The sequence below is a fragment of the Cheilinus undulatus genome, linkage group 8 (genome assembly GCF_018320785.1).
Source record: "Cheilinus undulatus linkage group 8, ASM1832078v1, whole genome shotgun sequence".
In the NCBI taxonomy this organism is placed as follows: domain Eukaryota; kingdom Metazoa; phylum Chordata; class Actinopteri; order Labriformes; family Labridae; genus Cheilinus; species Cheilinus undulatus.
In genome coordinates, this window is record NC_054872.1 from 2,979,383 (window position 1) to 3,003,987 (window position 24,605).

The 24,605-nt window shown below is 40.9% G+C and overlaps 2 protein-coding genes across 7 annotated transcripts in view; both read right to left on the reverse strand.

Moving 5' to 3' along the window:
• The window catches only part of LOC121513254 (NLR family CARD domain-containing protein 3-like), a 945,231-nt gene that overhangs the window by 565,560 nt on the left and 355,066 nt on the right, over positions 1-24,605 (reverse strand). The gene's annotated exons all lie outside the window — the stretch shown is intronic.
• Positions 1-24,605, reverse strand: part of LOC121513252 (vacuolar protein sorting-associated protein 13B-like) — a 481,863-nt gene that overhangs the window by 237,427 nt on the left and 219,831 nt on the right. For 2 of the 3 annotated variants that reach the window (XM_041792863.1, XM_041792862.1), the window contains exons 26-30: positions 16,958-17,129; positions 14,186-14,300; positions 6,570-6,711; positions 4,122-4,394; positions 2,889-3,045 (exon numbers count right to left, since the gene is read on the reverse strand). In XM_041792863.1, the coding sequence (XP_041648797.1) occupies positions 2,889-3,045; positions 4,122-4,394; positions 6,570-6,711; positions 14,186-14,300; positions 16,958-17,129 (859 nt within the window). Of the gene's footprint in view, positions 1-2,888; positions 3,046-4,121; positions 4,395-6,569; positions 6,712-7,427; positions 7,495-14,185; positions 14,301-16,957; positions 17,130-24,605 lie in introns of all 3 variants that reach the window. The other variant, XM_041792864.1, reaches the window with a different exon arrangement.

Consider the following 24,605-nt stretch of genomic DNA (forward strand, 5'->3'; position numbering starts at 1 on the left):
CCGAACCGAGCCAGAGTTCACTTGAAGTGTGCCCGAGACCACCTCCCCAAGTGGGCCAGGGCCTGAAGCCCGGGCATGGTTCGCTTGCATTCACACTACCAAAACAAACCGGACTTTGGGCTCAAGTGCACCCGTATCCGGGACTGGGCCCCTAATGTGAAAGCACCCTAACACATCACACAGTCAAAGTGTTCCAGAGTTCTGATTTCCTTATTCTTCAAGGATAAGGACACAGTTAGAAGTAGGAAATATCCTTCCTTCTTTTGCAGAAATGTAGTACACAGTGCACACCAATGTTAATTTTGGCAGCTATTTTTAATTTTAGTCTTAAAATGGATTTTAGTTTTAGTCTCATTTTAGTCATTTCTAACCTTTTTAGTTTTGGTCTAGTTTTAGTCCATAAAAAGACCTCACATTTTAGTCTTTACTTTTAGTCCAAGCATTTATTCTCTTGCTTAAATCTGGTACCAAATCATGGTAGTGTGTTCTCTGCACTCAAGCAAACCTGGGGTCCCTGCTTTCTACAGCTGAGAGGCTGAATAGATACAGATGCATTGTTTTTGGCAGATTTACCCACAGTGGAGAAATATCACAGATTTTGAATGTCCGACAAAAACTACATTACATTTTAGTCTAGTTTTAGTCATCTTGATGAAAACTAAACTTAGTTTTTGTCAGTTTTAGTCATCACAGATCTATTTTTGTTAGTCTTAGTCTAGTTTTTGTCATGGAAAAAAAGGCTGTCAACAAACATTTTTAGTAAAAGAATATAAATGTGTTTTTTTTTGCAGGTCACGTGTCACACTTGATGTTGTTTTAGCATGGTCTTCTGCAAACACGTGTGCTCAAAAGTATCTGGCACCTTAAAGATTTGAGTTTACTACTGTAAATAGTTTATTTCTTCTAAAAATGCTGTCTTTTTTGCAAATTCAGCACAAATTCATTTTATTTTCATTTTGGCCACAGTTTATAAAGATAAGTGTATTTCAAAAATGACATTATGAACATGCTAAAAATAATTTTTTTGTCGTTTGAAATGATCTTGTGCAACTTTTTTTTACAATCACAATTTTGAGGGATACAGCTGTGACATCTCTAGATTTAGGAAAATGTGTAAAAAAGAAAAATACGCTTAACGTTTTTCTTGTTTATTTTTCTTTTCTTTTTCTTTTTTTTTTTTTTTGCATTTTTGAGCAATTTAATTTGGTACTATAGACCTATTGCATACATATCATTGAAATTTGGGTTCTAAGGCTTGTATTGATGTAAAGCCAATTCAAATACTCCAAAAACAGCACTACAGCATGTAAAAATGTAAAGATATGCTCTGGCGGACTTGTTCTATGGTAGGTCATAAAGGGTTAAACATCAATTTTAATTATTCATTGACAAACTCTGAACATAACTGGTCTAAAAACACTTGTTCTTGACGAAAGATCTCTGTATAAACTATCCATTCATACAACAGTGTGAGGCCACTCTAGAAAAAAAAAATAATAAAGAAGATCTGGAAATTAGAAAAGTCAGTAATTTAAGTAAGTCACATTTTTTCACTGTTGTAAATTGCAAATTACGTGACTACAAATTTAAAAAGTCAAAGACCTGACGACTGTTTTCAGTTTGGTTTCTTGTCATGTTTTTGACCTAACACCGTTGTAAATTTATGATTTTAAATCTTTACATCTTTGTGTTTCTAGCATCAACATTCAAGACTTAAAACGTGTAAATTTCAATTGCTTGTAAATGTACTACTTTTTAAACTGTGATATTATGTTTGACTCTAATAAATATACAACTATATAATCTCAAAAATGTGATTTTTTTCTCCAAAAGCATTGACATTTTAGATTAATTAACGGATTCTCTTCATTTTTTCTTCTTTGTGTTGGCCTTTATCATAGTTATCATAGTTAACTAACACAAACTAAATAACTAAAACTGAAATTCATAAACCATTTTAGTTCACTGAAACTAAATAAAAACTAAGTTTTACAAAAAAACAAAACCTGAAACTTAATTCCGTGTTGACAAAACTGACTAAAACTAGAAAAGCACTTGGAGAGCACAGACCTCCGCCTTTAGCCCTATCTCCCAATAGTACAGAATCCTTTAAAAAATTCCTGGATCCAGACGGTGGTCCATATCACTCCCAAAATCTAATCAATTCTTCCTTATGCCATTTCTGACATTTCCTGAAATTTCATCAAAATCTGTCCATAACTTTTAGAATTATGTTGCTAATAAACTAAAAAATGAACAAACCCTCCTGATCACATGACCTCCTTGGTGGAGGTAATAAAATAAAATCAGAGACAAAATCTCCTTAGTCTTAGTCTTTGACAGCGGCAGACTTACCGACCAAGCCTGGAGAGTTTAAAATCACCTGATTTTGATTAGAAATACTTTATACAGTGGTAATTTTGGGACCTGAATTATTTACAAACACAAAATTTGAATAAATAAAGAGAAAAGTGAAGCACCCTGGTCCCTGACAAGTTCCAAATACTGCCAATAAAACTAAAACTAATGCTAAAACTAATAAAAACTAAACTAAAACAGAGCATTTTTGCAAAATAAAAGCTAGACTAAACTAACAAACCAGAAGAAAAAACTAATAAAAACTAAAAAGACATTTAAAACAAAAATGAAAAAAAAAAAACAAATGAAAAATCCAAAACTGTTATTACCTTGGCCTTTATACATTATGTTTCTATTAATGGCTTTAAAATAAAATATATTTACATGTTATTTGGACAACATCAGAGCAGACAGGATCCCACGCCCCCTCTCCCTTTTGAGGCCCCCCTTAGGGGTGCCGGACCCCATGTTGGGAACCACTGCTCTATGGTTATAAATGCATGCTGCAAAGGGATTCAAAGCCCCCTCACCTGTTGCTGTGTCTTTGTCTTGTGCACCAGGGAAGAACACTCTGATCACACTGGAGTTAATGTAGATGAGCGGCAAACACCGAGATGTCAGTGTCTGGCTTCTCATTGGCTGACCACCTGATTTGCCACGTTCCTTGTAGCGTCTTGGCACGATAGTCTGAAAACACAAGGAAAACACATGAAACACTTTTTCTCTCAGAGAGAGGGAGACAGTTTAACCCACATGTTTATGTTAAAGACGGTGCTTTACAGTTAAAGGCAGGGGTGCCCAAACTATGTCTTGAGGGCCAAATGTGGCCCACAGTCCAATTTTGATTGGCCCACAGCAGACCCTAGAAATAACATAAAATATGGCCGACATTTGAACATGAAGCTTGAGGCAAACTGTATTGCACTTCAGAGTTTTAGTACAACTCTGTGCTACCATGCTAATTCTGTAAACAAACATCTTGACGAGAAGAATTTATTCATGTGTTTGTGATTAAACTGTGGTAAACATACTGGCAACCAAAATAATCATATCTTGTCAAAAGCAGCAATAATATTCCAGGGGCTGGAGCCAGTGGTAGCTAGGGTCAAACAGGGCCCCTAAGATCTGATTGTTGGCCCCACAAACCTGGAAATGATTGTCTATATGCTGGCTGACTTGCTCTGAGCATGCTATTGGCTTATTGCTCTCATGCTGCCCTATTTAAACTGCTCCAGCCTGGCCACGCTCCATCGCTCCCTCTGCGAGCTACTCTTGCAACCCTCCTCCACCCCAGCGCCTCCGTTATTCTGCTTCTGACTTAATCAGTGTCATTCTGTCGTCATTGATGCCTGCTCTACTTTGGGGTTTCTGCTGCCTCTGTCCTTGCTTCAGGCTTTTCTTAACGGCATAGGGAGAGCAGGATGCTTGATGCTTTCCACGCAGGCCGGTGGGAGGGCAGGGAGATCCCAGAACAGCCACACCACCAAACATAAATAACAGCAATAAGTGCTAAATTATAAAAGGTAATAGACATTTTTAAAGCTGCAAATCATGCGTGTTTCCTGACTGAACTAGTCATTAAGGTAGACTCAGTCACTAAGCATATCTTAACCTCCATTTTCTTGGATTTAAAAACTTTCATATACCTCACCTCGTGGGTATTAAAGTAGCCCCTACATCCTTAAATATTTCTACATGTGGCCCTCAGTGGGAAAAGTTTGGACACCCCTGGTTAAAGGCCCTGACAGTCACTACGCGTCTACCTGAAAGATGCCTGCTACTGTAGACAACAAGGGACATGACAGCACCACATCGAAGGGCTGGGCTGTCAACAAAATCTCCCTCAGGTACTGAGGTGAGCTGTCCGCCAAGGGATCAGAGGCGAACCGCTGGCTGGAGTTCGTCGCTCCGCTCCGTGTCGGTCGCTCAGGCCGGGTGGTGAGTTTATGACGGACGTTTTTGGTGACAGCCTGGGTGTAGGTGATTGAAAGGAAGCCATGCTGCTGGTGAGAGCCTTCCAGGACTTTGGCTGCCGTCTGGCCAGTGATGAGACAGGATAAAGCATGCTGATAAAAGGTATCATGAGGCAGAGAAAAGGCAGACAAAATGCTGAACTGACCAGTGTCAACTATTCTCAGTGTCTTTACACTAAACTTGTCCAAAATAACATCTATATTAACATAAATTTGGAAAAGTTTACATTACCTACAGTTGGAGATGGGAGGTTTGATACAGAAAGACAAATTGGACATTTACTCCTTTTTCAACAGAAAAATTCAACCAAAATATCAATGATTCACTTTATTTCCCAATTTACCAAAGCCCACATTTAAGCATATAATTTAGATTATAACACCAAATCACCCTCTCCTAAAAGAAGCATTCACCAATAATTACTGCAGCAGTAATGTGAGCATGGCTGAATTCTGAATTATCAGAAATCTGGATATCCAAGCATAGGAGCGATTCCCAAGGCAAATATTAAGTGAATATTATCACAATATCAATCAAGTAGAAAAAAAAATCATAAGCTGTAGCATGTTTATGAGAAAGACAGAGCAAGTCTGCAAAAACACATCCATTAACAGTGGCGTACTAAAATAGTTTAGTTCTAAATTTCAGCATTAGATCAGCAGCTGTTTGGAAAAATTTAGTACAAAAATGAATGTTTTATAACAAAGCTCTGCAGCAGTACTTTCCTTTAGAGCAGTGTTACTCAACCCTGCTCAACCAAAGAGACAAATTATTGAAAAATACATCTGCAAGAGCCACAATCTAAGTGGTGAAAAGTGGCAATTAAAATAAATTACAGGTGGCAAAAGTGGTCAAAAAACAGCAAACACTGGGAGAAAAGTGGCAAAAAGGGCAGAAAGTGGCAAAAATCAAAAAAAGGTGGGAAAATGGGCAAAAAGTGGCATTTAATTGCAGAAGGCAGCTTAAATGGACGGGAAGTAGCTAAAATAGCCAAAAAGAGGCAAATGCTAGAAGAAAAGTGGCAAAAAAGAGCAGAAAGTGGTAAAAATGGGTGGGAAGTGGCAAAAATTGTCCAAAAGTGGCAAAAATCTGAAAAAAGGTGGGAAAAATGGGCAAAAATCTGAAAAATAGTGAGAGAAACGGGCAAAGGTCAAACAAAAAGTTGAGAAAATAGGCAAGAATCAGAAAAAGGTGGGAAAATGGGCAAAAATCAGAAAAAAAGTGAGAGAAATGGGAAACAATAGGACAAAAAGGTGAGAAAATGGGCAAAAATCAGAAAACAAGGTGGGAAAATGAGCAAAAAGTTGCATTTAATTGCAAAAGGCAGCTTAAATGGGGAAAAAAAGGAAAAAAAAGAGGCAAAAAAATAGGATAAAAGTTTCAAAAAGAACTGGGAAAAATGGGCTAAAAGTAGTAAAAATGGGATAAAACTAGCAAAAAAAATTGCAAATAAGGGCAATGGAAATATACAGACAAAAACTAGAGGTTGACAACTAAGTTTGACAATTAAAGCCGTCTGTGTCAGTGTGGGAAACAAACTGAATATCGTGAATTTAATGGATAATTTCTGAAGTCAAATTTACTTTTTAAGGTTTCTGGGGGAATAAAAATAAAGACATAAAAGAGCCATGTGAGAGTATCACTGCTTTAGAGCATTTTGTAGCTGAGCATGTCAATGAAAACTCATTAGTCCTTAAACTAAATTAAGAACTGGCTCCAGAAACAACCGAGGAGCAAACAGTCTTTCATGCAGGGGCGTAGCACGGGGGGAAAGGGTACTGATTACCCGGGCCCACAGAAGGGAGGGGCCCTTGAGGAGCCTGCAATGAAAAGTGTGTTTTTATCTATATTGTCATTATTGAATGAAAAGCAACAAAATGAATCGGTCAACAGACTGAAATTTGTATCACATAGATTAAATACTGGGGGGCCTCTGCTCCCCCCTTAAAAATGTCCACATGGTACAGTCCAGCGCTGCAAAATACTGCAAGTAAATTCAGTTTAACCACAGTAAAAATATTGCTCATAAATGTGGAAATTATGCTTCAAATATACATCAGAATGCATACATATTTGTAAAAAATGATGAAACATTTGTTGCTTGGCTAGCCAGTTAGGGGGGGCCTGTGTAATCCTCTTTCTGGGGGCCAAAATCCCCAGCTACGCCCCTGCTTTCATGCCACAGTTAATGGAGGCTAAGCAGAGTCAAACCAAAAGAAGAAGAGATGGATTCTTACAGGAGGGAAAAAGCCAGAAAAGTGGCTGAAAGTGTCTTGCTTGCTGACCGGTCGAACCAACACAGTGCGTCTGTTCAGCTTGTCAGTGCAAGAAAGGACCACTCCTCCACAGCCGCCTGAGCTCCGCACACCCTCCTCCTTACTGGAGGTGAAAACAGGGAAGGATGAGAGACAGAGGGAGAAGCCAAACGGGACGGAGGAGGGAGGAAGTCGAAGGAAAGAGGCAGAGGAGGTGATTGCAAATATACAGACAGAGAAAGGTAGATAAGAAATAAAAGGGAAGAGAAGACAAGAAGCATGGAACTTTAGTTCAGTTAAGTCAAATTATCAAAAAAGGAAGTGCTGAGCCACCTGAAATATTGTGGAATGGTCTTATACTCGAGTGTAGCAATAAAATAAGCTCTATAAATGTGGATGGACAGCCTAAACAGGTTTCTCTTAGCTCTGTCAGACCAATTTGGTTCATGAAAAGTCCAAGTATAAGACCATCCCTATAATAAGATTTAATTAAGATGATTGAGGCCTAAGTCCTGATCTCCTCTTACACATGCACAAGGACATATGCACCAAAAATGTATGACCAGATTCAGCAGAATTATTCCTCCACTCAGACCCACTGGAGAGACAGCTTAAAGTTTGTCCATCTTAATGTTTTTATGTGGAAATTTGAAGGTGTGTCAATACGTCGTACTGTGTTAAAGCCAAAATGAAAAGCTGTGCATACTGCATTCTTCTTTTTCAGTCTGTCCAGCATGAGCAGAGATGAGGGACTTTGATTAAGAGCACCAGAATAGTAGAGTCACAGTATAAAGAGGCCTTAGGCAGCAATGATTGGTTTGGGACAGGCAAAACCCTCACCACTGCTGTCTCTCTGCACTGCAGAAGGAGTCCTTCATTGTGGCCAGAGTGCCAGCCCTGCCCTGGCCTGGAGAGACACACAAGGCCGAGCTTAACTTGGGCTAATCTAGTACTATTCATACAGCAGGGTCTGGTTTCTCTCGTTATTGAAAGAAATGACAAAATTAACAAACAATCCACATGCTGATGTTGACATTTCTACAGCCATTCCAGATGACTGGAGCAGCTCTTTCAACTCTAAATGAGTATTTTGGTGTTTTTGAGGTCAGGTTGTAAGAGGTGCTTGGCCATAGAAGTGGCATTAGCCTTCAGAGCTTTCAGCGTGATGCAGCAGATCACGCTGTGAGCACCGACCAGGAAGCTAGGCTATACAGCACTACAGACGGGTGCAGTTGCTCTGCATAATCTAGCAAGTTTAAGGATAAAATGGGCCAAAATTTTTGAACTGTTGTATTTTTCATCCAGAAAGTCTGTGTTTGGCTCTCTTTGCAATGTGAGCTATGGCTGCATCTTCTTCTCAGTGTATTGTGATCAGCTGTTTGGGCACATGGGCTTTGACAGAAACAACAATAACAAACTTAACTGGAGACTAGCTCAGACTTCATTAATTCAGCCTGATTTAAGCCAGACTGTGACGTCGCAGCTCCTCGTCAAACGTCTGATTATGCACATCAGGAACGACGAATATTAAAAACTGCACATCCCAGACGCTCCACAACCACGATTCAGCAAGACTAGCATGTTAGAATTTTTCTTGCAGTGCCGTCTAGTTTGACACCCTGACCCAACGTCAATGACAGTAATCCTAAGTCCCAAGAGTGGGAGAAAATTTGCTCTTTTTTACCATCATTTACCAGAGTGACGTTGAACAATTCCTGTGGGGATTTATGTGTACATACAGTGATCTGTGACATTCTAATCACATTCAAGGCCGCCCATAAGGGGGGATAAAGAGGAGAGCTATCTGGGGCCCGGCCAAATGCTTAACACTTCCCATTGAAGACGGTCTCCTCTCTCCTTCTTCCTGCCCAGTCTCCGTCTGCAGTAGTTGTTCCTCTGCGTACTCTGGGTCATACCAGTATCCTATCATATCCACAGCAAACGCCACATCAGCGTTAAAATTGCATATTTTTGGTTTTGTTTTAGTTTAGTTTGTTTTTTGTTGTCTTTGTCCAAGCCTGCAGATCCAAACAGCTGATCCAGACATGGCACATGCTGAGGTGGAAGAGCACAGAGCCAAAGCTTGCACTGCAAAAGGGGTTTTGTATTACTAAACACAGAGGCATTCTGGGTAAAAATAAAACACTTCAAACAAGACTAGGTTAAAACCTAGAATATGGCTGACTGAATCTTTCTGGGCTGCCTGTTGAAGTGCCTGAGTGAACCGTGTGTTCTGGCAGAACTACTGGTTTTAGAGGTGTGTAATTGTGCTGTCTGTGGTTTGAGAATTTAAAGAACCCAAAAGTTTAAAGCATAAAGCCCTGTCAGCAGGAAACAACAAACCTGACAGACTGTCTCATATATCCACTTCATGGAAATATTTCACATTCATCTTTGGAGGGGCAGGACTTTTCCAAAAACTCTCGACAGTTGATTGGAGGACCGTTCTGTCTGCCACATTTATGACAGTCAATCAGAACGACAAGACAAAATGGCACAACCGCTGCCATAGCTTGTTAATGGCGGAGCTTCTCAGTGAATAGAACTGATGCCAGTGATGGTCAGGGACGTGCAAAAACATCTCTGCCAAGATAAGCTTTCTGTGAGGCTCTATGCTCTTGTTTTGAAAGAAATGTGGTCCAGTTCTGATTGATCTGCTTCTTTCCTACAGCTATATCCATGCTAACGGCTACTGCGGCAGCACCCGTTAGATACATTTACAGACCCCACCCATAATGGTCTCAAACCCATGCCGAAGCAGACCAGGAAAAGAGCAAAAACATCTTTTCTGTCATGAAAAGCTTTCAGTGTTGCCCTCTGGACTTGTTTTAATGAAGACACGTTGTCCAGTTCTGATAAAACTGCTGCTGTGGTTAAGTCTGAGCTACTCGCTCCACTAGCAGCCATTGTATAGAACCACTCACGCAACAACTAACCCTTTCCCCTGTAACTATCCTATAGTCATGAAAAGCTTTTAGAGCTGTTTTCATTCTTTATGCCATTGGTTCCCAGCGTGGGGTCTGAAACCCCCTAAGCCATGAGGTTGCCAAAATTAGATTTGCAAAAATTGACTAAAACCATGATAAAGCAATTATTCAGTAGTTTATACAAAGGATTTTTGGTAAGAAAAGCATGTACAGGCCTTTTTAACTCATTGAGTGCCACTGATGTGTATGTACGTCATTTGAAAACCACTGCTTGAGTGCCATTGACGTATTTATACATCAAAGGGTTTTTTTCGGTGGCTGGCACAAGGGGGCACTCTCACGCTCCCTGTGAGTAATTTTGGGGCTTCTGGGATACATAGTTGAATGTTTATGGTCGGAACACGGAGGAGACGGTAGATCAAAGCCACAGAGATAATAGGTGGAGACCCTGGGGTCAAAGAGCAGAGCGATCGTTACGGAGATAATCTAAGCTAAAAGTTCTAATATAGACGCTGGATAAAACTTTAAACTTTTGTCTGAGAAGTCGCTTACTCAATGAAACCAACACTGGACTTAACGAGAGGGAATCCAGGGATCGGCGCTTCATTCATCTGCCTATGCCGGCCAGGAGGCTAAAGAATGCCGCGAGGTCTCCCCCGTACATCGGAGGAAAAAGGCAGCTGCTCGCCAGCTGGATGCATAGAGCGACGACACTTCAGAGACGGACTTTTCCGACCCAGACTCTAAGGAATGGCTGCCAAGTGAGCGGAGCGGATCTTGTTCTTCGTCCCAGAGCGATGGAGGTAAGTTAACGTTAGGAAGCCACTGAGTATTCAGCCAAATTTATCGAATGAAACCATCACTCATGCTCCTGTGATTTCAGAAGCAGACCTGAGAGAAAAGCAAGCCCTATGCAGTTCTACAACATATTATATTACTTCTATAATTTACAGGCAGTGCTAGGGGACATGCAAGCAGGAGAGGACGTGGGCGTATAGGGGGGGTCCCGTGGAGGCCGTCCAGTTCCAGAGTGTGAATGACAGTGCCTGGAAGCATTGTTATTTATTTTACAATAAAATCACATTTGTAATACAATTTCAGATGTCTTTTATGTCACTGAAGGCCAAATTATAACATTCAAATCACTGTTCTGCTTGACAGACTCTCTTTCACAAAAATTCATTTTTCTCAGCTTTCTAGAAAACAAGTGGTCCTTTTGGTGAAACTAGCCTCTATTCAACTTCAGATAAATCAAGAATGGAACAAGGTGCAAACAAACATTTTTTTCCATGATGAAATGGAGTTTCTTCGTTCATTTGAGCTATTTGGTGTTTTCAGAGTCATAGTACAAAATATTCTGTGGGTCTTGAAAAATGACTCAAAATGGCCAAAAACGCTGGCACAAGCCACTTTCCATTTTATAAAAGGGCTGGCACTCAATGAGTTAAGGGTTTTATCAGTGAAATAGTTAAAATCTATGTTGATTTTTGGTGGCGGTGTGTCACTTTATCTTCTTTTTTGGGTCCTGGGTGGGGGGCTCTGCTTTTCTTAGGCGATGTAGAGGGGCTCCAAGTAAAAATGGTTAAGAAACAAGGCTTTATTCCATACAGAGACTTGGTCCAGTTCTGGTCAAACTGATGCCATGATAAAGCTACATCCGAACGTTACTTTTGAGCCGACAGGCTACTGCTGCCTAGGGCTGACTGTTGCAGTCAGCAAAAAGTGCTGATTTAACGCACAATTTTACCTTAAACTTGCTAAATTATGCGGAGCAACTGTACCTGTCTGTAGCGCTGTATCACCTAGCTCACTGGTCATTGCTCACAGCGTGATCAGTAGCATCACACTGAAATCTCTGGAGGCTAATGCCACTTCTACTGCCAAGTACCTCATACAACCTAACCTCAAAAACACAGAAAGAGCCCTTTAACCAGAGTAAATGGTATCTGTAAAATGATCACAACTATTGAATTTTAGATTTAGCTTTAAAAGCTGAACAAATCACACAAGTATTGACTTTGAGATCTCATATAACATAAACATATAATGTTTGGTTATTCTCAGCATCATATAGTGTTCATTCTTAGCCGCCTCCGTCCGTGGGGGCAGAGAGCATCTGTAAAGCAGACATCAAAAGAAGCTGATAAGAAGACAGAAACAACAATCAACATTTCACAGAAAGATATCAATCCTAAAGCTAGAGTAATAGACAAACACATTTACATGTTAAGTGTTAACACAGGTCCTCTTAGATGCCAAGTGATTCTCAACACATGTACACCACACACAGTGAAAATGGTTCAACAACATCTGCATTATTTCTATTACACAGCCAGCTTCCCCAAACACACGCACACAAACACACAATTTCCATTAGACGTCAGTGAGAGACAGGGCCTGCTCCTGAGTGTAGACGTGTGGGGTTTATACACAATTATCATCTGAGTGTAGGTATGTTTTCGTCTCCATGTGTGCCTATTGGAACGTCTTTTTGGAATCGCATCTCTCAGCTGAAGACTGAATAATACATATGGACCCCCCACAGCTCGTCATCTCTTCCATCATCGCTTTCTATTCCGTCTCTCTGCTCCCATCTAGTCATCCTTCACTCCAAGCCATTTGCAGAACAGCTGGAAAACATCAGGTCCAATTTGTGTGAGTGGCTCCTTGGAGCAAATAAGGCTGAACTGTCACTGGCCATCCTCTCTCTTGGGGCATCTCTCTGTCTCTGAAAGTTCCTGTTGCTTGGGGAGACCTTGTTAAAATAAAGTGGAGAAGGAGCTTCCTAACTGCTGAACTTGCCGCTGGACAAAAACACCCCCTGCTGAGTTTAACACTTAATCAGATATCACCTCCTTGTTACCTTTCTTCTTTATAATTGTCCTCCACTGCTCCATGAAGAGTGAGGCCAGCATATATTTCAACCCAAACTCATTTCTTATTCCCTACGGACTACCTCTTTATTTTCCTTACCTACTCCATCTAATCTTTTACTATTTTGATATAATCACAGATTCAGTTTGATTTCAACCTCCCAGTGTTGCCTGTGCTATCTGACTTTCCATTCATTCTCCAGCAGTGAGATAAGCTCAAGGTTACATGACACATTTTCTCTGTCAAATATAATTTAATCTGACCCAGTGCACACAAATAACCTGGGCTGGGTGATTAAACATCCAACAATTATCTATTCAGAATGATTTACATGGACTCCAGGCACTCTGGGGGTTTTTTACGTTTAGAAGATACAGATTAGAGTGGGACGGAAGCCCAGAGGCCCTCCACTGTGTCCTAAACAGCCATGACTGTAACCTGGCTTGGATGTTAGAGTGCCCCTGCTTGCCAGAAACGGGGTCAGTGAATGTGTTTAGAGACCAGGTTGTTAAATACAAATTTAAATTGAACAACCAAGAAATGAGAAAATTGTCCCATTATCTACTTAGCAGTGTGTAGAGGCCTGCAAAAAAGATTAGGGTTGGCTCTGTTTCTTAGGCAATTTGACACACCCCTGTGGAGAAAAGAGTAGTATGGTGTTATGACTTGTGACAACACAACAATCTTATTCAGTCTAAAAGCTGACACCGTCTTGGCTCAGGTTAGGAAATCTGGTTTTGAAGTCAGAATTTTAAAAAAGTCATTGTCCCATAGAAAGCGTTCGGGAAGAGTAGGACTTGTGAAAAAATTTTCAGGAAGGTGATTGGAGAAACGTTCTGCCACATTCATGACGGCCAATCAGCGCGACAGGACAAAATATGTGCTGACATGCTAGTGCTGCCATAGATTGTTAATGGCGGAGCTTCTTGGTAAATAAAACTGATGCCAAGGCTGGTAGAGGGACGTGCAAAAACATCTGCTCTGCCAAGACAGGCTTTTTGTGAGACTCTATGCTCTTATTTTGAAAAGAAATTTGGTCCAGTTCTGATTGATCTGCTTCTTTCCTACAGCTACACCCAAGCTAACAGCAGCAGCAGACATTGGCTACACTGAAAAACCCCAACGTACCAATCACAAACCTATGCCGAGGCAGACCGGGAGGAGAGCGTAAACATCTTTTCTGTCATGAAAATCTTTCAGTGTGGCTCTCTGCCCTTGTTTTAATAGAGAAATGTTTTCCAGTTCGGACAAAACTGCCGCTGAGGCTAAGTCTGAGCTAATCGCTCCACTAGCAGCTACAACCACTCACAACAGCTAACCTCATCCCCCTTTAACTCTTGAAAACTCATGCTGAAGCAGGTTGGAAGAAGAGCGAAAACATCTTTCACAACATGAAAAGCTTTTAGTGTTGCTAAGCTATGGCTAGCTGGCTAATCAATACAATGGAGGCAGCCACTGTGAACGACATTGAGTAAAACTAAAACCCGCCCATAGCTACCGCCTCATTCTCCTTAAATAATGCTGATTGGTCTGAACTGTGCTCGCTTTGGCACAAACGTTGTGGATTGAAGCTTTTCAAGATGGTTTTGCCGGATGACAAAGGAGGAGTGTGGAATCTCATCTGCTGTGCAAGGTCAGCTGTTGGTAGGGTAGCACAGTAATTAAGTACTAAAACAAATACTGGTAACGATGAAGCGTATTGGACTTTGAGAACAGTAATGTGCAGGTTTAAGCTGACCAGGTGGACAGGTAAACAGTCTGATGCATTCCTTTATGAATATGTGAGATATACTCTACCTGCATCTGTAGTGGTCAATGTTGAAGCTGCCCACTTTACATTTGATCTTGGTGTAAACATCCTGGACATCTACTGAGGCACTCAGATCTTCTAGTTCACTGATGACACAGATCTCTGGTAAACACACCCAAAAAACAAAAATCAGAATATCAGAGGGAAGAAATGTGCAAAAACAGGATTAGTCATTATGTATTTACTGTAGTTATGTGCAGCATGAGAATGTAGGCAATAATAGTAATAATAATAATACATCAGAACAACAAAAACAACAGCAGATAATATAATTATCATTATTATTGTATTCTTTATTATTATTATATTATTATAAATTTGATTATTGTTGTATTCATCATGATTATCATTATTATTATTATTATATAACAGCCTAGATAGTTTCACAAAGAAGTCATTGCAGTCATTGATGTTTGAAGTTTATTGGTAAAATAATCATCCTGTGAATCTGAGTATTGAGCCTGTGGGCCCGTATATATGAGTGTCACTGATTCTACAGAAAAGTCCCACCATCATGGACTGGTTTTGGAAAGTGGACTCTAAGCATGTAAAACCATAGCTATTGTTGTACTCTTCACTAATTGTGACCATCTAACACATTGGTTCCCAACCTGGGGTCTGGGACCCCCTGGCGGGTACCAAGGATTTTAGGGGGGCGTAAGGCTTTGTTTGCTCTGAGGTTGCCAAAATTAGATTTGCAAATATTGACTAAAACCCTGTAAAAGCAGTTACGTGGTAGGTTATACAAAGGTCTTTTGATGAGAAAAGCATGAATAGGCCTTTTTTATGGTTTTATCAGTGAACCAATTAAAATTTATGTAGATTTTTGGCAGCAGTGAGTCACTTTTTCTTCTCTCTTGGGTCGTGGGGGGGCTCTGCTTTTCTCATGTACATGTGTGTGTGTGTGTGTGTGTGTGTGTGTGTGTGTGGGGGGGGGGGGGGGCTCCAGGGAAAATGGTTGGGAAACACTGGTCTAACATATGTTTCTAATGTATTATTTGCAAGACTTTTTAAGATTACATGTGGACTTAGAAAAACTCTCAAGACTTTAGATTTGCAAGTCTTCATCTCTATAAAGTAAATTATATCATTTCTCTGTGATAGTACAGGAAAGCTCAAGTCTCTCTGTCTAAGAGGGCTCATCTTAAAAGAAGGACCATGTACCATTGATTCAGACCTTTGGGGTCTCATGATTTCCACATCTAATTTTAAAATACATGACAGCATAGCATTTTACCCAAGAGCCTATATGTCTGGAACGGCTGTTTTTCCTCTTTCTGTGGGGACACAAGAATCTTATTTCCTTTGCAGTTGAAAAACATATTACATCATAGCAGATAGTCTGCAGTCATATCTGTGGCTGACTTATCTTAAAGAATGTACTTGTGATAGTAGACGCTCAGCGTATTTCATAAACATGATTTTTGTTTTCATTAACATGTTTAATGTGTTGCACAAAGTAAATCCAGTGGTAGGTTTCTGTTCCAGTTCAGATAGATGAATTTAACCCTAAGCCAGAGAAATGAATATTTAAGATTTATTTAACTCAAACAGCCTCTGTGAAGTCCTCCTAATACAGACTTTAAGATGGCAGATGATCAATATCACAGCCATCGATTCAAGGTAAATCCAGCATCACTGGATGATGAATTTAAGCCCACTAATTTATTTGCCTTTGCCCTTCACACCTCCTCTCTGACTTACTCTTCCAGACATTCAACTTAGAAGACGCTGAGACAACAGAGGCAGTCATTCTGTATTGATGGGGAGTTACAGAGTACATATTAATAAAGCATGACTGTGAAAGACTCTGAAAAGCTTCCAGGAGCAGTCCAACATGAATCGATGCATTTGCTTCAAACACAAGCCCACGTTACACTTTAAAGACTGCAACGTCAGCAAAAAGATGGCGGAGTCATGTTTTGGGCCAGAATCATGAGAAGAGAGCTGGTAGGCCCCTTTAGGGTCCCTGAAGGTGTAAAAATGACCTCGACAAATTGTATAGAGTTCCTGACTGACCACTGTCTTCCATGGTACAAAAAGAAGAACCATGCCTTCTGTAGCAAAATGATCTTCATGCATGACAATGCACCATCTCAAGCTGCAAAGAATCCCTCTGTGTCATTGGCTGCTATGGGCATAAAAGGAGAGAAACTCATGGTGTGGCCCCCATCCTCCCCTGACCTCAACCCTGTTGAGAACCTTTGGAGCATCCTCAAGCTAAAGATCTATGAGGGTGGGAGGCAGTTCACATCAAAACAGCAGCTCTGGGAGGATATTCTGACATCCTGCAAAGAAATTCAAGCAGAAACTCTCCCAAAACTCACAAGTTCAATGGATGCAAGAATATTGAAGGTGATATCGAAGAAGGGCTCCTATGTTAACATGGAACTTGGCCTGCTAAGATGCTTTTGATTGAAATAGCTTTGATTTCAGTAAATATGACCTCCTAATGCTGCAAACTCAACAAATGACCATTTTCACTTCTTTAGAACCAATAAAATGTTTTGAAACTCTGCTGTGCTTATAATATGGTTTGTTAAGTAAAATCTGAATTATGCTTTAACTGCTGATGACTGGAAAATTAATACTGACTATCATTTACATCGAATATTTAGGAAAATCAGAGAAAAACATCCTGTGCATAATAATTCAGAACACGGTGTTTTCTACATGATTCTGTTGGAACGCTCCTCTGTGCTGAAATTCATTGATTTTTTAAAATAGGTGAAGTGATGATCATGTTTGAGTCCGGGTACCTGTCTTTTTGATGGCTGTGTCTGGAGAAAACAGTTTAACTGTGATCTTAGGCAGCATCCACTGCATCCACAGGCTGACCTTCCCACTGGTGCCACCAATGCTGCTCGTCTTCTGCTCCAGAGTCACATTGTCAGCAAACTGATTGTCATCGCCAGCTGGAACTGAATCACCCTGAAAGACAAAACAGATTCCTTACAGTCAAGGAGCTTTCCCTTAGGAAACTTACACACTAATGTGGGGCAAAACTGGGCCGCTGCCTTGTGTGTCAGTTTTAATATATTACCTGGACTAAACCTTCAGGTAGCTAAGTGAGTATGAATGGGTGGTTAATCAAAACAAAACAATAAATAGCATTTTATTTAAGAGTATGAGTTTGGGACAGACAATCATAAATTCATGCTCGTGTTGTGACAGTTTTTCTACCCGGCCATGTGTCTGTGAGCAGCTTTATGCTTTAAAGTGTGGTTGCTGTGCATGTAGCCATAACAAAGCAACCACCAGCAACTTTTGGGCCTTTTGGGTCACAGATGACATCAGCGTCTGGTGAACAGAACTCTACTTAGATGTGAGCTGATGTTTGGGGAAAGGACCATTGTGCAGAGCTGTCACTGGGGTAAACCCCAAAATAAGTCACCAGCCTGCTTTCCCTCCAGTGTGCCAGGACACACACACACACACATCTTGCAGCCTAGGAGGAGAAGGGAAGCGAAGACTGGGGTGGGAGATGGCGGCGGGGGCGAGGTTGTAGGGAAGGCAGGATGCGGAGAGGAGGCTGTTCTCTGTGAGCCCTCAGTTCATTACTGAGGGTTTGGCAGAGCTCGGAGAATGACAGCACTGGGGACATTTTTTATTCCTCTGACACTTCCTGGTTAAATTTGTTTTCCAAATATGTATGTGCGTGGCTGACTCGGAAAGTGAAAAGCCTTCAAACAAACAATTTGGCAATTTGCAGGCCTGGCATTGCAGCTTCCTTTTTTCATAAAGCTTCTCCCATCACGGTGCAGTAATGACAGATTGTGTCATGGTTATCAAGCCTGGCTGTGGCGAGTGAGGTTATCAACCATCTCAATTAGAAACCCCACAGATGCTGGACTGATTACAGTGTCTTAAAGAGGATCCAGATGACAAAACTATGTTCCTAGTCCAAGGCTGGGCAGGAGGTGGGTGTAGGGAGGCAGGGGGAGGGCTGTGTTAATTCAAGATTTTAAATTAATCCCACAGTCAAGGAAGAATGCTGGTGGAGTTCACTGGATGATGTGATAAACAAATAAATAAATGCTGACTTTAGACTACATCAACTACTGCAGGGTATGGGGCCCATGAGTGGTGATAAGCATGTGCACACCTGACTGTATAAGCCTAGTATAAGTGAAACATATCTGTTTAGACTCAAGTGTTTACACTCTTAACCAGTGTTACTCAACCCTGCTTAACTGAAGAGCCAAACTGTTGAAAAATACCTTAGCAAGAGCCACTAAGTGATTTAAGGTGGCGAGAATGGCTCGAAGTAGCTCTAAAAATAAGTTCAAGGTGGCAAAAATGGTCCAAAAGTGGCAAAATGTGGCAAAAAAATTAGAGAAAAGTGACTAAAATGGGGAAAAAGCAGTCAAGGGTGGCAAAATAGGGCAAAAAATAGGAAACAAGTGGTATTTAATGGCAAAAGGCAGCTGAAATGGGAAAAAATGGTGAAAAGGGGCAATAATGGGATAAAAGTGGCTAAAAGAAGTTGCAAAAATGGGCAAAAAAGAGGAAACAATGGTACTTAATGGCAAAAGATAGCTTAAATGGGAAAAAATGGTGAAAAGGTGCAAAAATAGGATAAAAGAAGTGGCAAAAATGGGCAAAAAATAGGAAACAAGTGGTATTTAATAGCAAAAGGTGGCTTAAATGGGAGAAAAGTGGGGAACAGTTGGTGAAAAGAGGCAAAAAAAGGTCCAAAAGTGGCAAAAACGTGACAAAAAAAGAGATAAAAGTGACCTAAATGGGCAATAAGCAGTCAAGAGTGGCAAGGGAAAAAAAGAGGACGCAAGGGGGAACTTTATGGCAAAAGGTAGCTTAAATGGGAGAAAAGTGGCAAAAAATGGTGAAAAAAGACAAAAATGGGGAAAAAGTGTCTAAAAGAAGTAGCAAAAAAATAGAAAAAAGTGGTATTTAATGTCAAAGAGAGCTTAAATGAGTGAAAGTGGCAAAAAAAATGTGAAAAAGGGCAAAAATGGGATAAATGGGACAGTTAAGTTTGACAATAAAAGCCTTTTGTATAAGTCTGTGAAACAAACTATTAATGTGATTAATTTCTGAGGTCAAAGTTTCCCTTTTCTAAGTTTTTTTGGGGAAAAATATCTCAAATTAAGACATAAAAGAGCCACAAATCATCACAAAAGAGCCACATGTGGCTTAAGAGCCATACGTTGAGTATCACTGCTCTAAACCTTATCTATAATGTCTGTAATGTTTGATGGAGTACACTGAGGGCCTCGCAGGGAACTACAGTTAAAGTATGTAACATTAGATACAGCTGCAAATCTCAAAATGAATGCTAACAAAAAATACAAACACAATAAAAACCTGCATGCTCTGAGTAAGTGTTTATTCTGATGGAGTGTCGGGAAATGTCACTGTATTTCTCTAAAACCAGCACTTGCATTGTCAGTGGATGGGTGTCTGTCAACAGCATTAATTACAATGAAATAATGGACAGTCATGTGAGCAGAGAGGGAATGGTGTTCAGTTAGTCTCAATAGAGATATTCTGGTGTCAACTGCCTGTTGGCGAGTAATTATTGGCGTGCAGAAGTCAAAACACAGCGCTGCGTGTGTGCGTGTGTGTCTATGTGGGTGTGCACACGTGGTTAGGACTGTTTAGTTTACAGTTCTGGCCAGTCAGTAGGATTAGGCTCTGTAATGTCATGAGTGGAAACAGGAGCCAGCCGCTGGCGCTGTGGGAAGCTCAAACCACTGTGTACTGTAGCGTGGTTACACTGGAGCGTTGGACATCCGACTGCTACTTACTTCCCAGCCAAAACCGCTGCTGTCATTTAGATACTCTCAGTCAATTACAAACTATTGTTTACTGTGGTCAGAGGACACAGAAATTATTAACTGACTGACAACCATGCAATTTTAGAGCGAGGAAACTCAGAATTTTGGAGCTTTAACTTTCATGTGCTGCCAAATGTAAATGGTTGGGTACAAAAACTACACGATTAAAATAAAAAACTATTTGTTCAAATCTTGGGTGTATGATTTTGAATAAACAACACTCAAGCATTTAAATGCATACCTGCACATTTGGCCAACTTGATAACCCACAATAAAAAAGGCAGTTGGATAAAAAAGACTCAAAATATACCAAACTGTTATTGCATTTTTAAAGGGGACATATTTTTCCCTTTTAAGACAAGTTTATATTGGTCTCAGAGGTCCCTAAAACATGCCTGTGAAGTTTTTTGCTGAAAAAAACAATCCAGTATTGGATTTTTGCAGTTCAGCTCTGCTCAGAATGATCTGTCTGACTCCGCCCCTGACCACTCCCCTCTCAGGAAATGGGTGTGGCACTCCTGATTGCACAATGGTACAGATGCTTTTATCTAAATTTAAGGACCTGACTGGGATTTGAACCATCAATCTCTCAGCTGGCAGCTGAGAGGAGGATCAGTAGAGGAGGGTGGAACTTTCTTCCAAGCAGGGAGGACGAACCCAACCTGGGGGCGGGGCTAACTCCCCACATGACATCATGAGGGGAAAATCTGAGAACAACTTGTTTCAGCACACATTTTCTGAAAGGTGCAGAAACAGAGGGGAGGAGGGAATTGATTTTTAGGATTCTTGGGGGGATCGTGGACAGGCCAGGGGCACATGTTTTTGTTAGAAAAGCCTGAAAAGGTGATTTTTGCATAATATGTGACCTTTAAGAAAAATAATAAAAGGACAAATTTAGAAAATGTACACACATGCACATTCACACTCCATTTTTAATCAGATAAGAACAAAATGTTAGCATATGAGAAAAAAAACCACAAATGTTGTATACAAAAATGAAAGTTCACTCTTCTGTCAGTTTAGGAAAACTGTCCCTCTCCAGTTCACTTAGACAAAGCCTTGAAGAACAGATGTGCCGGTTTGGTGTAGGTAGAGGATCTGCTATCTTCCTGAGCTGCAACATTTGGACCTAAATCACACACATTCTAAGAGAGTTTTTTCCCTAAACCACCACAAGCCAAGTTATAGAGTAAACAATTTAATTCCTGGGCCTCTGTGCTATAAACTGGTGGAGGATCCAGGTTTATTTTATTTGCAGAGTTTGCCTTTGCTCATCAGAGAGACCAAAACATTTGAAGACAACAGCGGGCTGAGAAGTGTCAATGAAAAATGGGAGGAATGGAGGATTACAAAAGAAGGAGAGAAGAGAATGCTGTAGGTGGGGGTATGAGAAAAAGGTCTTGGGCGCATGGGAAACGTTTGGTGGTCAGGCGGAACAACTGGCAGAAAGAGTAAAGAAATAAAACTGGTTAAAAGTGTAAAACACATGTAGATGAGAAGAGAAGGAAGTAACTGTGATTGGTGGAGTACAGGCTATGAGTAGAGCAAACTATGGAGTTAAATTAAAGGGGACATATTTTACCATTATAAGACAAGTTTATATCGGTCTCAGAGGTCCCCAAAACATGCCTGTGAAGTTTGTTGCTGGAAAAACACTACAGTATTGGATTTTTTTGTCTAAAAACTCCTCTGCTTCAGCCCTGCCCAGAACGAGCTGTTTCTGTGTCTGTGCTTTAAATGTTACTGAGCTGTCTGACTCCGCCCCTGACCATGCCCCTGTCAGGAAATGGATGTGGCTTTCCTGATCCTCCTCTCAGCTGGCAGCTCAGAGGAAGATCAGAAGAGGAGGGCGGAATCTTCCTCCAAATGGGGCGGGCCAACTGAACCTAGGGGCGGGGGTAACTCCTCACATGACATCATGAGGGGAAAGTCTGAGAACAGCTTATTTCAGCACGCATTTTCTGAATGGCGGAGAAAGAGAGGAGGGACTGGAATGGATTTTAGGATTCTTGGGGGGATTGTGGACAGGCCAGGAGCACATGTTTGAGTTAGTAAAGCCTGAAAAGGTGATTTTTGCATAATATGTTCCCTTTAAAAATAAACATCAAATTCTGACAATTTTATCAATTCTCTTAATTTGAAGCTGAGGTATAATGTCAGAGTCATTGTCAGAGAAGGTTATTATTGGGTGGGGGGTCTTTTTTATTTAGGTTGCAGCTGGTGGTGGTCCAGCTTTAGTCAGGTGAGTCAGTTTTCTAGAATGAGTCAAAATGTGTTGATGAGGGTTTGAAGATGTGGTGTGGACATAGCTGAGGGATTAGGAGACTGAAGGGGAGGGTGGGGAGTCAGCTGAATAGGGAGAGACTGCTGCCACTACTGCTGAGACTTATCAAAACAGCTCCTACATTCTTGCTCAATCACCAGCCTCCCAGAGGACTAAACACTTCTGCCAGTGTTTGCACTTAGATAAACAGTGACAAGTGGGCTGTCAGGGGCCTCTGTGGCCTTGTAATAGACACACCATACCAAACAGCCTCAGCTGCCATACCGACCTGCAGCCACCGCTGTAGGTACACAACTGATGCAAGGACACTTGCATGCTTAACACGTTAAAATAAAGGCAGACATGGATGCAAACATGGGCATGGAAAAATGTTTTTCATTTGTACATCCGTTGTGAAATAAACGCTGCAGACTCTCATGATTATCTGTGGAGTCCAAGAACACTAGATTTTTAGCTAGCTGCCATTAAAAACTCCCAGCAGCACAGTTGTTTCTTATTAGGCCCTTATTACTGCCTAACACTAACATACTAACGACACAAGGCCCTGGTGCATGAGGCTTTGGGCCTCCACCTATCGCTGTTATTTCTATTCCTGTTCTGGTCAGAAAAAAATAATCAGTTGAACAGCCAATGGTTTCCAAACTTTTACCTCTCACTGTACATATCAACATGTAAAAACATGTCAATTTACGACAAACACACCAGCATTCACAACTTTTGCACACAAATTCCTTTTTTTTAGAATTGACCACAACATAAAACCTAAACATTCTGACTCTCTGGAGTTGAGCAGCTTAACAGCTCAACTTAACAAACATCTTCAGGATTCATAAGTCCTGCAATAATTTCAGTGACTACTGTGGGCTTCTTTGGTGCTGCATATCTTCTTGAGTCTTTGCTGCAGCTGTGAGACTGACAATCTCAGGCCATTTTCAATGACCAGCTTTGATTTGTTTTTGTCTTCATTGCAGCGACAGCAGAAAAACAACTCTCTCACACAGGTAAGATGTTGCAAAAGGAAAGAGTGTTGCCAAGGCTCTCAATGACATTGTTGAATCTGAGGCAACATCATTGAGCAGAGCTTAGGTCATCAGCTTGTGTTGCTTTACTTTGCCTTGCCCCCCCCCCCATGGGGCCGGTTCCGGTTCCTGAACCTAAATTTTCAAACTGGGAAAAAATTGGTTCTCAACTTGAAAAGTTAGTTCCGAGCTTGAGCCAAAAATAGTTGGTTCTTTCTTGGGAACCATGACATCATCATTAGTGGGCGTGTCACATTCTATGTTGTTAAGATGAGGAGAAAACAAAGAAAAAGTGGTCTGCTGGGGAGACAAAATGTTTGGTTGTGATCTGGGCATTGACAGAATTCCAGGTAAAGCTGAAGAGAAGAACAAGGAAGAGCACGTTATATGTTGAACTTGCAGAAGAGATGGCGAAGGCTGGGTTCACCTGAACACTAGACCAAATAACTGATTTACTCAAGAAACTGAAGAAGGAATACCGGGACTGCATGGAAGCCTTGGGCTAAGTGGAGCAGGAGGTGGTAAAACATGTCCATCATGTCCTCCCTCTTTGGTTCTGCTCAAACTGGTGTGAACACGGGCTGGTCCACCAGAAAGCACAAGGGTTCTGAGGCTCCAGAGCAAAACCATTGCCAGAACCAGAACTGTGTCTGTCTGGAAACACCCTTTGGGAAGCACTGGTCTCATCTGAAGAGATTATTTCAGTTATGAAAGGTGCAAAAAAATTTTAAGTGCAAGAAAAGAAGCACTGCTACATTGACTGCATACTTTATCCGAGTGAAAAGTGTTTGCACTGGTTACTGAGTTTTACAAATAAAGATGCAATTTAGATTAAAATATAGATTAGCATCAGGATTGTGTGTATGACAAGAGTTGGTATGGACTATTCTACGACTATCTTATTCTATGACTTTTGTCATTTTAACTTTAAAGGGGACATATTTTACCAGTTTAAGACAAGTTTATATTGGTCTCAGAGGTCCCTAAAGCATGTCTGTGAAGTTTGTTACTGAAAAAACACTCCAATTTTTTTGTCTAAAACCCCCTCTGTTTCAGCCCTGCTCAGAACAAGCTGTTTCTGTGGCTTTAAATGTTACTGAGCTGTCTGACTCCGCCCCTCTCAGGAAATGGATGTGGCTTAATGGATGTGGCATTCCTGATTTCAGCTGGCAGCTGAGAGGAGGATCAGGAGAGGAGGGCGAACCTTCAAGCGGGGCGGGCCAACCAAAACTGGGGGTGGTGCTAACTCTGAGAACAGTTTGTTTCAGCACACATTTTCTGAAAGGTGGAGAAAGAGAGGTAGATT